A 12,639-nucleotide genomic window follows, 5' to 3' on the forward strand; every position below is an offset into this window, starting at 1 on the left:
CCTTGTGTAAATTGTCAGCTTTACGCTAAGATAACATGCTATTTCTAGCCATTTTACATGCATATGTTACCAGGCACGATCATATTTTTTTATCAAGAAAATTCACGTTAGATCATAATTTCTTTTTTTCTAGTAAGACCTTTGATATTAGGGCAAAATAATAATAATAAAAAAAAATAATAATAATAATAAAAATGATAATTTTTGTATTGTTTTCCTGTAAAAAATATCAATTAGATTTATTTTTTCAACATTGCATAAGATATTTAGGTTTTTCAGAGAATGTATTTTTAACATGTGTATTTTGTCTTACTGTACTGGCAGAGTTTTTATAGTCAAAACAAGTGAAAAAAATCAACCAGTGCTGAAGAAGTAATCCAAAGTATTTAGAATGAGTTACTGACCTTGAGTAATCTAATGGAATACGTTACAAATTACATTTTACAGCATGAATTCTGTAATCTGTAGTGGAATACATTTAAAAAGTAATCCTCCCAACCCTGGTCACACACAAAGGTGTTATAAAATGAAACGTTCCTCTTAATATTTTATTCAATATCCTTTGAAATCAAATACTCAAGCTGTATAATAATTTTTGTAAAGTTTGTCTTCCGCCGCCTCTAGATGGCGACAAACATGACTGAATGGCTACAGATCTCGGTCAACGGTTGACTACAATTACAAATAAAAGGAGCTGTGTAGTTTTTTTAGTATAATGACTTATTGAAGGCTAACAGCCAGCTGTGTGGTTGAGTTTTTTATTGCGCTGGTCCATTAATGTGAGTTTCTGTGCATATAAATGGGAGGTCTCGTCTTGGGACCGCGGTGTGGCAGGATTACAAATCCTACTGGGGCGAAGGCTTATCTCATGAATATTAATCGTGTCATCATGTTGACGTTGTTTGTTAACCAACCTATGGCGAAGGGGTGGTTCATGAATATTAATTAGATGATTGGACCCTGCGACCAATGGTGAAAGCTTGATTCATGAATATTAATAGAAAAGCTCCACCATAGTAACATTCTCGCGGCGGTCGGGAAGTAGGATAGCTCACAATGGAAACAGGACGCACCTGATATCGGCGTTTTAAAACACACCGGGTATAAATTCTATATTATTGGAATGGAAAAACCAACACAAGCGCAATAAATTTGCTTTGGAAAGCTCAGACAGCTTCACATTTATCCACCAGCCGGTAAGTAAATCATTTTGTTCAGCATATGACGATGTGCGCATCGTGCTTCATTATGGGGCATCCTGTGCAAATCCCTTTCAAACACCTCCATTCTTTTTAAAACCTCTTAGACAATGAGAAATGTATTAATGTTTGCTTGTATAAATACACTCAGTCAAAGTTAAAATTGCACCATATCATTTTTATTCTTATGATTAAAATTGTGTTGCATGAAGCAAAGACCCCAATGGCCGTGTTTAACATTATAAAATAAGGTGCATTAAATAAATGACATATTTAGAGGTTGATTATTTATCTAAGAGTGGAAGAACACCAGGTTTGACCCAGACTGCCGTGTTTCCATGCGCTCAGACAGATGGGCTATTTGCATGGATGACCATAACAATATATTTTATGTATAGCTAGCTATATTCTGTAATTCAGAATTAATTAATTAGGCTAAAGCCTACATATAACATTATATCGATGTTTATTAATATACTATCGAATATAGCATTTATTATATACAGAATAAACTATTAAATTGTTGTGTAATGTATTATAAATATGGCCTGGTCCATTCATATCAAGGCATTAAGAGTAGATATTATAGATAACATCCTTTTCTCAACCTGTTTTGAAAAAGCAGCTATGGTGAAGCACTGATCTATCATTTAAAATCTGATATTCCAATTTAAAGGTGCACTCAGTAATTTTTTTCCTCATTTAAAAAGTTTTACCTCTAAAGAAATGAATTGTAATTTTGAAAAATTTGAATAAAATCATGATCACTCACATGAGATGAAGACTCCAGTCATATCAGTAACCTTGAAAAAGCTGTTTGAATCTACATGGAGAGGATCTCCCCCTGGGGGCTGCCATGTTATGATCACATGACCCACCAAATGCTACTTACTTATGCTGCCTTCAGGTGCTATAGGAATTATCCTAAATACGAGTTTCCCACTCGGAACTTACACATGAATGACCCCTCAAGTCGTAATTATGACTGGGAAACTCAGAGATAATTTGATACTCAAGTTTCCAAGATGGGAGGAGTTCTAAACTTTCAACATGGCGGAGGAGAGTACAGTTTCTGTAGTGAATGATCATTTTTCTAAATACAGCTAATTGTTAGCACTTGCCGTTTTAGTCAAATTCATTTATGTATATCAGCAACCATTCTATACATGTTGTAAATTTTTTACACCATGAAAAATAGCTTGTATTTGACCAAAATTCCATTAGCGTCAGCAAGCTAAGTGAGTGCTATGTATAATGGTGTCAAAATGAAAGTTCCTCAAGAAATATGTATGAATGAACCTGGCGTCGTTCATGTTTCCCATTCTTTCTGACAACAAAGCACGTGAACATGACATACTCGTAATTACCACTTCAGAAGTGGGAAGTAGGATAATTCCGATAGCACATGAAGGCAGCATAAATCTATGTAACCGCTCTGTTATTGGACACTTTCACTCAGGCATTAATTGCATCCTGGCTGACTGTGAATACTGAATTTCTGCAATGGCATCGGTAGCTAGAAACTATTTTGTTTGAATGATGCTGGATCCATGCCACTAGGTAAAAAAAATTACAGAGTGTACCTTTAAAAAAACGTGTTGGAGGTCAGGGCCAAAACTAGAATGAGATCTTTGGGGGGGCATGTTGACCTTAAAGGTGGGCAATAGGTTCTCTCGTTTCGCCATCCGACCAGGGAAGGGGGAGCTTGGTTGTTTCGCCATCCGACCGGGGTGGGAGGCATCTTAAGTTATGGAGAAGCTTTTAGAACCCAACCCCCACCCCACCCAGGCCATGATGGAGGTCATAAATCAGTGGATTATTGGTATATGGACAGCAGGCACCCGAGAGTCCTAGAGAGATCTAAAGCATCTAAAAATATTTCAGCACATGAGTGCTGCGTGAAAACAAGGTGTTTCCTTACACATGGCTGAACAGGAAAATAAATCGAAAAGGGAAAATGAAACAGAAAATAAGAATGAGGTCTTTTTACTTCATCTAAAGCAACAATACTGCCCCAGAGTTTAGTGGGAGTTGCACATAGAACATTTATCAGTAGATTGTAAGGCATTTAATGATTGCAGAAGATATTTAGAAAGTAGCATTGATAAATACATTTACCAATTACATTTGCCAAGCAATTTACCTCTGTTGTTGCTAAGTACCTTTATGTAGTCGCAAAAAAACTTACTGAATTTTTTATTACATCTCATAGTAGCTCAAGGTCAGACATTAATAATTGCTGACTTACCTGTGAATGTTTAGCTTATCTCTCACTGACCTGCGGTAATGACTCAACTGATCTTTTATTCCAAAACTCAGTTTGACGAAAACACAATGACATCTATAAGACTCTCAGAGTCTGGGACAAACCAGAGCCCAACAGTAAGGATGTCCTGCTGGTCTGGGTCCAGTGTGATAGAGTTTCAGGCCAGTTGATAGAACTGCCACTTGCACTATCGAGTCACTGCTGTATTTTCACCAAATCTTACATTTGTTGATATTGTAAATGTGGATTCTATGCCTTGCAAACTTTAACATTTGGATTGGAATTTGTCATAATTTTAAAGGCATCAACTGGTTGAAGAATTGGTTGAAAATTAGAAAGCAATCAGTAATGTTTTACATCATATGCCATCATTTACCAGCAAAGCTAGTTTTTTTGTTTTGTTGTTATTGTTGTTGTAAAGAAAACTTAACATTTAATGAAAAGTATAAATATTATTCCTGGCACATATAAATTACATACAAAAATACATAAAAAAATAATAATAATCTAGGGGGACTGAAACAGAAAAAAATCTTACTGTTGGCATTGAGCCTTGCCAAGTTTCACATTTAGGGCCCCTACATTATTTAATCTGACTCTGTAGGGCCCCTTGTTGTAGACCTTGGACAATGTCCCTGTTTGTCCTCCTACCCCACCCGCATAATGTACACCCCTGCAAAAGCAGACAGAGGCTGGACAAGTGCCTTTCCCCTTTAAAGTACATTTCATAACTTTTAAACATCATAAGCTATTCCACTTTAGTGCTGAATGAGATCATATAGTTTTTTTGCTCATGTCGGTGACTGTGTTTGACCTCTTGTCTCTGTCTTTTAGAAAGTGCCACTGCACTAATGGAGGACAAGAGGAAGAAAAGGAGTCCCAAAGTGTCCCTTCCACAGCCCCCTCCTCCACCGATCAACCCACGGAAGCTCTCTGTTCTCCCGGCGAGTAAGAGTGCCACATTCTCGCTGGGTCTGCTGCATCCTCCCTCCCCCAAACCAAGGGGCAAGTACAAGAGAACGGTGGGGGCAATGGGTCCATCTAAAGAAGCACTCGCTGTTCCCATGGTTCCCCCAAAAAACACAAGGTTTGTGTGCATAGTACCTGTTTTTCCAAATGTCATATCACTGATGTGGCAATGTATCATTAAAATAAAATGGTATTTTAGCATAGAAAAGACATTTGGTATCTTAGTCAGTAGAAACTTAGTGATTCTGATTATATTTGTGGTACCGATTTCAGGCCTCACAGAGAGAAACCCAGAGCGCCTCAGCCTGCTGGGCCCAGCTGTGTGTCCCAGTCCTCCTCACCCCTCCAGCACTCATTCCTCACAGATGTCTCTGATGTGAGAGAGATGGAAGGAGGACTTCTCAGCCTGCTCAATGATTTTCACTCAGGAAAACTGCAGGCTTTTGGTATGATGCACTGACACACACTAGGGTTTTATTGTGTGGTTCAGAGTATGATGGCACCATCCAGCTAATTAGTGGGTTGGTGGTTGACATACTGGTGATGAGGGTGGTTAGGATTGATTCATTTTATTGATGTTGAATTAAGTGAGTTGAATCACTTAATGAAGTGTCCACAAGCAAAGATTTTAATTTGCAGTTTCTCCAGATGTGCTGCACTATAGCAACACTTCTATGTTCTTGTTGTACGTTTATGCAGACATGTGTATATTTATTAATGAAAGCTTCATAATCTCTGAATCTATGTGTGTATGTAATTCTGTGTGTAGGTAAGGTGTGCTCCTTTGAACAGCTTGAGCATGTGAGGGAGATGCAGGAACGTCTTGCCCGACTGCACTTCAGTCTGGACAGTCACGTGGAGGAGCTGTCCGAGGACCAGAGAAAAACTGCATCAGATCGCAATCTGGAACACCTGCTCTCTAATGTAAGACATGCTCACACTTATTTTACCTACTTTTTTCATGCATCTCCTGTGTATTTATACTCAGCCTCATACGACAGACATTTGTCTTTTAAACGGCAAAATGTATTTGTACATTACAGTATACACACAAACACTGGTCGAACCCTGGTTCGAAAGTAGATGGAACACCAGTCTACTTGTTCTCTTCCATTCAAGCGCTCTGTCTCACATACAGGAATGGGGTGGGCACAATAATACCCTGTATCTGAATACAGGCCTGTGGCTGAAACTTGTATTATCATCCACATCCAAGTGTTGCTATCTGACTGAATTCTTTCATCAGCCTGTGAAGGGCTGAACAGTTGCTACTGATAGTATTTCCCTTCTAGCTGTCAGCTCAATGGTATGTGGCAGAGAGTCCAGCGGAATACACACAGCTGTTATAGAATGCTTGTGTAATAACCAGTTTATATGTAGGTGGTTTACATCATGTCATTATAATTTCATCCCAACATCAAAAGAAAAAGTGGAATTATATTTTGCAAATAGTAAATTAACTATTTTAGGACCATTACGATTTTTTGCACTGTGACATTATTTTAATAATTTGCACTTTTTTAAATAATGATTTTTGCAGGATTTTTCTCTGAAAACTGTAAACTCTTTCTTATTTATTTTTCAGGGGTAAAATATGACCTGAACATGTTCTTGACATGTTTCATGAGATTCATTCAAGTGTCTGTATTTTAATAATGAGGAAAAAGTAAAACATCTCAGATATACTAAATTAATATTTGGGCTTATTCTTTACAGAAAGATGTTAAAAGCTCCTCAGCAGTACAGTTTGTGATTTCTGAAACCGGACCCCATGTGCCACATAATGTACCATATTCAAATCAGCTCTGTGTTTGTCAACATACAGGTTGAGTCTCAACCTATCAAGATTTTGTTGATGTTTAAAGGATGTTGTTGTACTGACATTTCCAGCTCAGCAATTATAGATTGGCCTTTTTAAATCAGCAGCAGTTATATTGATTTTTTGAAAGCATCTCTCTTTTTTTCTCCCCTTAGCTGGAAGAACTGAGCAGCTCAATGTATCCTTTACCACAATGTGGTTAATGTGTATTAATATATTGTGTTTTACTTCACTGCTGTTTTGTAACTGTTACCTTTGACCTCCAGAGTCCTTGAGACAGTGGCATCTTAAAACACAGACAAACTATCCAACACCCCTTAAGCTGTTAACAGATCAGATCTATTTAAAAAGCGAATTTAATGTTTTATATGAAATACTTCAATGCAATGTTTTAAAGAGTTGAAAGATCTTATAAAGGCATACTGTAGTTCAGCCAAAAATGAAGATTCTCTCATTATTTACTGACCCTCATGCCATCCCAGATGTGTATGACTTTCTTTCTTCTGCTGAACACAATTGAAGATTTTAAGAAGAATATCTCTGCTCTGTAGGTCCATACAATGCAAGTGAACGGTGGCCAGAACTTTGAAGCTCCAAAAATAAAATAAAGGCAGCATAAAAGTAACCCATACGACTCCAGTGGTTAAATACACATCTTCTGAAGCGATATGATAGTTGTGGGTGAAAAACAGATCAACATTTAGGTCCTTTTTTACTACAAATCTACACTTTCACAAGCCCTCCTATGTGCATTCACGAGAAGACTGAGTTCTTCTGTTTTTTAGAAATTTGCATTCTTCGTGCACATAGCCACCAACTGGGCAAGGGGAAGAAAGAAAAAATGGAGGACTAATGCAAATGAAAAGAATAAATGAGTCAGATTTGCACAACAGCCTAGTAGATGATGATATGTATGAAGAATGCAAATCGGCAAAAAAACAGGAGAAAAACTCTCAAGAACGTGCATAGAAGGGCTGATGAATGTGCTGATTTATAGTAAAAAAAAAAAAAAAAAAAGAACTTGCCTATTGATCTGTTTCTCACCCACACCTATCAAAATCAAAAAATCAAATCACTTTTATTGTCACACAACCATATACACAAGTTCAATGGTGTGTGAAATTCTTGGGTGCAGTTCCGAGCAACATAGCAGTCGTGACAGTGATGGGACATATACCAATTTACAATAAACATCAGATTTACAACACAATTTAAAATCTAATATACACATAATTACACATAACACAATACACAAATAATAACATACAATGTACAGTATACAATACACACAATATAGAATACACATCATACAATAAAAAAGTATATATAGTATATATAGAATGTACAGTAGGTTGTATTGTACTGTATTGACATTCAGGCTGTCGGTTGATAGTAAGTTGTCAGTGTGTTGTTAAGAGAGAATATAATAATAATATAATTTATGACAGTCCGGTGTGAGATATAAGAGTAAGAGTAATAAAGTGCTGTGCTGATGTATTTTGATCGTGGGAGAGTTCAAAAGTCTGATTGCTTGGGGGAAGAAGCTATCATGAAGTCGGCTGGTGCGGGTCCTGATGCTGCGATACTGCCTGCGATACTGATGGTAGCAGTGAGAACAGCCCATGGCTCGGGTGGCTGGAGTCTCTGATGATCCTCCGAGCTTTTTTCACACACCGCCTGGTATATATGTCCTGGAGGGAGGGAAGCTCACCTCCGATGATGTGTCTGGCAGTTCGCACTACCCTTTGCAGTGCTTTGCGGTTGTGGGCGGTGCTATAGCCGTACCAGGTGGAGATGCAGCCAGTCAGGATGCTCACTACAGTGCAGTTGTAGAACCGTGTGAGGATGTGGTGGTTCATTCCAAACTTCCTCAGCCGTCTCAGGAAGAAGAGGCGCTGATGAGCCTTCTTCACAATGGCTTTAGTGTGGATGGACCATGTGAGTTCCTCAGTGATGTGGACACCCAGGAACTTGAAGCTGCTGACTCTCTCCACTGGTGCTCCATTAATGGTGATGGGACTGTGTTATATATCTCTTCTTCTGAAGTCCACCACAAGCTCCTTTGTCTTACTGACGTTGAGGGAGAGGTTGTGCTCCTGACACCAGTGTGTCAGAGTGTGCACCTCCTCTCTGTAGGCTGTTTCATCATTGTCAGTGATCAGACCTACCACCGTTGTATCATCAGCAACTTAATGATGGCACTGAAGCTGTGTGTTGCCACACAGTCATGTGTGTACAGGGAATACAGGAGTGGGCTGAGAACACAGCCCTGCGGGGCTCCAGTGATGAGGGTCAGTGATAAGGAGATGTTGCTGCCCATTCTAACCACCTGGCGTCTGCTTGACAGGAAGTCCAGGATCCAGCCGCAGAGCAAGCTGTTTAAGCCCAGAGCCCGGAGTTTCTCATCAAGCTTGGAGGGTACTATGGTGTTGAATGCTGAGCTGTAGTCTACAAACAAACAGCATTCTCACATAAGTGTTCTTTTTTTCCAGGTGGGAGAGAGCAGTGTGTATTGTAGATGCAATGGCATCATCGGTGGAGCGGTTGTTGTGGTAAGCAAACTGCAATGCGTCTTGTGAGGGAGGCAGCACAGAGCAGATGTAATCTCTGATTAGTCTCTCAAAGCATTTGCTGATGATGGGGGTCAGAGCAACAGGACACCAGTCATTTAATATTGCTTCATACATCATATTGCTTCTGAAGACATGGATTTAAATGCTGGAGTCGGATGGATTACTTTTATGCTGCCTTTATGTGTTTTTTGTAGCTTCAAAGTTCTGGTCACCATTCACTGCATTGTGAGTTCCAACAGAGCTGATATATTCATCTTAAAATCTTCATTTGTGTTCAGCAGAAAAAAGAAAGAAATACACAGCTGGGATGGCATGAGTAAATGATGAGTGTTTTTCATTTTTGGGTGACTACCCCTTTAAGATTCAGGGTTCCCTCATTCATGGAAAATCAATAAATAAGAAGGAATTTTAAGATTGTGATTCCAGGACTGGAAAAGTCATGGAAAGTCATAAAATCTTAAAAAGTCATAAAAATATCTTTACTGAATCTAAATTGCTCTAGTTATGCTCAGCACTAAAATATCTAATCAGCTAGAAATTTATTTTTATGAGGAAAATCTCTCCTAAAACCCCTCAAATGTAAAAAGCTGTGGTTCAAAGGTGTAGGAACCCTGAAGCTTAATCAACCCTGTTCAATAACTGTAAAATGTTACATGATGTGCTTCCAGCAAGTTCTGTTTATCTAGAGAGGGTTTGTGTTACACAGTTAACATGTCTGAGTGCCAAGCACTAAGATTTAGAGCCAGTAAAAGCAGGGATTGTGTGTCTCAAACCTCTCAGAGTCAGAGCACTGTTGTACTATCAGTTGTGTTCTTTAAAAGCTTAATGGATATATGGATTATATGTGTAGAAAGGAATTGATCTGTAGTCAGCATTTTTATATGCAGTAGGCTCTCCGGAGTGCTTTAAAGATTAATCATTAGCGATACGTATTTCTTTAATCCATTTTATTCAGACAGAAACTCCACCTGGCAGAAAATCAAGACTTGGCCAAGACCTCCAACACCTGAGTGGAAAGCCAAACCTAGCTGACCATCAAATCACTGTGCAGACCAAAGCCCAAGTTGCCATGGCTACGACTAAACTGCAAGAGCTAAAATTAGCGCCATCATAGTGATCTGTGGCTAAATGCTACGTAACGACAGCAGCATCAAAGCACATCCACCTTCTGAATGGAATGAAATGTCATTTAATTTCTTTTGACACTTTTTCAGAATATCCTGATCTTAGCATTTAAATATGAAAACTGAGGTTACTTTGATTTTTTTTCCGTAGGCCCTGACAGCTAAATGGGGCCCTTTTTTTTCTTGCAGCCTATGTTTGTTTGGACAGATAGTAATTGTAGTTCAGTTAAGAATGAGCTGATTTCAAAGGTTCATTTAGCACTGGTAAAAGTTGGCTCAGCTAAACAAGACTTCTAGACTTTGTAAGACTGAATTTTAGAACTTAACTTGATTCTATAATTCTTAGATCCTCGCTGACAGAAGTGAGCGAGAAGACATTTACATTATCATTAAATAAGCACATAAATGATTGAGTTTTATTTTATAGTTGTTCATTAGTGTTCTCTGGAATGATGTTGTAAATGGCTGTGGAGTAGCTGTAAACTCACTCAGGACTGCTTGAGACCGTTGATCTTAGTGCCTCTTCTCAGTATGTACATTACATTGATTTTTTTACATTAAACTTTCCATGGGACCCTCCAAATGATGGAACTGGACCTTTTTGTAGATGTTTGTATTTGGAATAGACTTACAGTTATTTAAAACAATAGGTTATATACCTTGTTTGTAAACTAGTTAGTTTTAACTAGCTATTTAATGGTGTTCAAGGAACAGTCTGATAGAAGTTATTTGTTTATTCTTAATTATGCTAATGAAAATGTACAGTATTTGTGTATATAAAGAATATTGAAAGAATAATGAAAGCATGTCATGCATTTCCGTTTCAAAAATTAATACTAGATTGTTGATTGCATGGGGAATCCTGGAACTGGAGATAATTTAATTCTAGAACTCCTCTGGAGCACAAGTTGGTATTTCAGCCGAGTATAGAAATGCCCCAAATCTCAATAAAACAAGGCATCCCTACAGTCTAAAATAGGTCAAGGGATTTCTGACAGTCTGCAGTGGTGCATGTACAACAGCTAAAAACGACTGCTGTGACAGACACAAACAGGATTGTATAGTACATTATACATACAGTAGTACAACCTCACTTATTTCACTTTGACAACCAGACTTTCCATTTAAAAAAAGCTTCCGTGATATAACTTCAGCACAACATATGGACAGGTTTTAGTAAGAGCAAAAGATCTGCACAAGTTTGAAGTTACTCTTTCATCATTCAGTAATTTCTCTGCAGCTGACCTCTGCTATGCCTACCTCCAACTCTCACAGTAGAGATTCAGAACTGCTGCCTGAGGGCAGGTCTGTGTTTTAATTAATATTAGACAGGGATGGATGCAGACCAGGGTCTGGTCCTGGATCAGCATTTCCAGGCTGTTCTCTCTTTCCTCATTGCCTGAGTCTGAAGCTTTACAAAAACTTGCATTTGTAGTCTTTCTGTGAACTTTGATTATTTTAAAAAGGAAAAATATATGTGTGCTTTGCTTTTTTTCTCTTTATGTTTAACAATGTTTTTTCTATTTGTGTGCTTTAACTAATAAATTGTAATGCTACAATTCACTCACATGACTCTGGAGTCTCAGTAGACTAGAGCAAGTACAAGTAGATTAATAAAGTTTGTAGACAAACGATGTTGGCTTGAAAAATCCTTGTCTGAATGTTTATAAAAAGTTTAAAAGCTTGTTGATTGGCTGAATGAGATAGATAGATAGATAGAAATCAGATAGATCTGATTTAAACTAGAGACTTTGAACTCACTCAAAAACAGTTTGATTCTGATGTCATGATTGAGTAAAATCTATTCTTAAAAAACAGGTATGGTTAGAATTGTTTCTAATTCAGAGACAAATGGAAAGAGATTCACAAATAAATTGAATGAGATCCACAAATAAATGTAAGAAGTTTCACAAAAATGAAATGAATTCATAAATAAATAAAATGAGATTTGCAAATAAAAAAAATATTTATTTTATAGCTATTTTAATTTTAACCAAGTTTCTTGACTTGCTACATAACTCCTAGCTACATAATGGAAAATGTATGTATGTGTCGTCAAAACTTTTGTTCTTAATGTTACATGGCAGGTCCAAACAGACACAACTAGACACTACAAAAGATCAGTAGTACAGATAGTGCCTTTATAAAACATGAATCTGTAATGGATTCACAAGATGGGCAAGGAGGAGGCAGGAACCAGCTGAGCAGTCAACATAAACTTTTAATGACAAATGAACCTAAAAAAAAAATAAAGAGTGCTTTGCAGCAAAACCCTCAGACACGTGCACATACACAGCTCATGCGTCTCTCTCTCTCTCTCTCTCTCGAACTGGTGTCTCCGGCTCCCCTTTATCCCTCTCCCGCTGATTGGCCAACTCAGCGCCAGGTGCGCACCCTCGCGGCCCGGCCACTCCCTCCTCCTCCACCGCCTGATTTAGGCCGGGGCACCATCCTAACTGGCTTACTCCCCCCCCCCGGAGGGGAGACGCTGCCCTTCTGCCACCCGATGGTCCTCCCCACCTCCTGAGAATCTGAGAGAGACAAGGGGAGGGAGAGGGGAGAGAGAAAGAGTGAGCGGGAGAGACAGAGACAGAGAGAGAGAGAGGAGAGAGAGAGAGAGAAACTGGCTTGCCAGTCCCTAAACACGCTGTTGACTGGTCCTCAGCCAGCTGTGTAGCGGTCCTCCGCG

The 12,639-nt window shown here is 38.5% G+C and overlaps 1 protein-coding gene across 2 annotated transcripts; it reads left to right on the forward strand.

The window, feature by feature from the left end:
• The first annotated feature begins 1,034 nt into the window (after positions 1 to 1,034).
• On the forward strand, positions 1,035 to 11,513 carry LOC127414001 (coiled-coil domain-containing protein 28B-like). Of its 2 annotated transcripts, XM_051651641.1 has the most exons (6): positions 1,035 to 1,196; positions 4,300 to 4,552; positions 4,708 to 4,880; positions 5,204 to 5,358; positions 6,409 to 6,431; positions 9,782 to 11,513. In XM_051651641.1, the coding sequence occupies exons 2-6, from the start codon at positions 4,317 to 4,319 to the stop codon at positions 9,834 to 9,836; spliced, it is 642 nt and encodes a 213-aa protein (XP_051507601.1). In that variant the 5' UTR covers positions 1,035 to 1,196; positions 4,300 to 4,316; the 3' UTR covers positions 9,837 to 11,513. The 2 variants fall into 2 exon arrangements, with proteins under 2 accessions (XP_051507601.1, XP_051507600.1); XM_051651640.1 differs by lacking the exon at positions 6,409 to 6,431.
• Positions 11,514 to 12,639: the final 1,126 nt, after the last annotated feature.

This window comes from Myxocyprinus asiaticus, chromosome 23 (assembly GCF_019703515.2).
Source record: "Myxocyprinus asiaticus isolate MX2 ecotype Aquarium Trade chromosome 23, UBuf_Myxa_2, whole genome shotgun sequence".
NCBI lineage: Eukaryota > Metazoa > Chordata > Actinopteri > Cypriniformes > Catostomidae > Myxocyprinus > Myxocyprinus asiaticus.

Bases quoted from the DNA above. Each gene is read 5' to 3' on its own strand.
- LOC127414001 (XM_051651640.1), top strand. From the start codon at position 4,317: ATGGAGGACAAGAGGAAGAAAAGGAGTCCCAAAGTGTCCCTTCCACAG. The intron at 4,881-5,203 runs GTATGATGCACT...TTCTGTGTGTAG, and splicing joins AGGAAAACTGCAGGCTTTTG to GTAAGGTGTGCTCCTTTGAA. The intron at 5,359-9,781 runs GTAAGACATGCT...CATTTTATTCAG, and splicing joins TGGAACACCTGCTCTCTAAT to ACAGAAACTCCACCTGGCAG.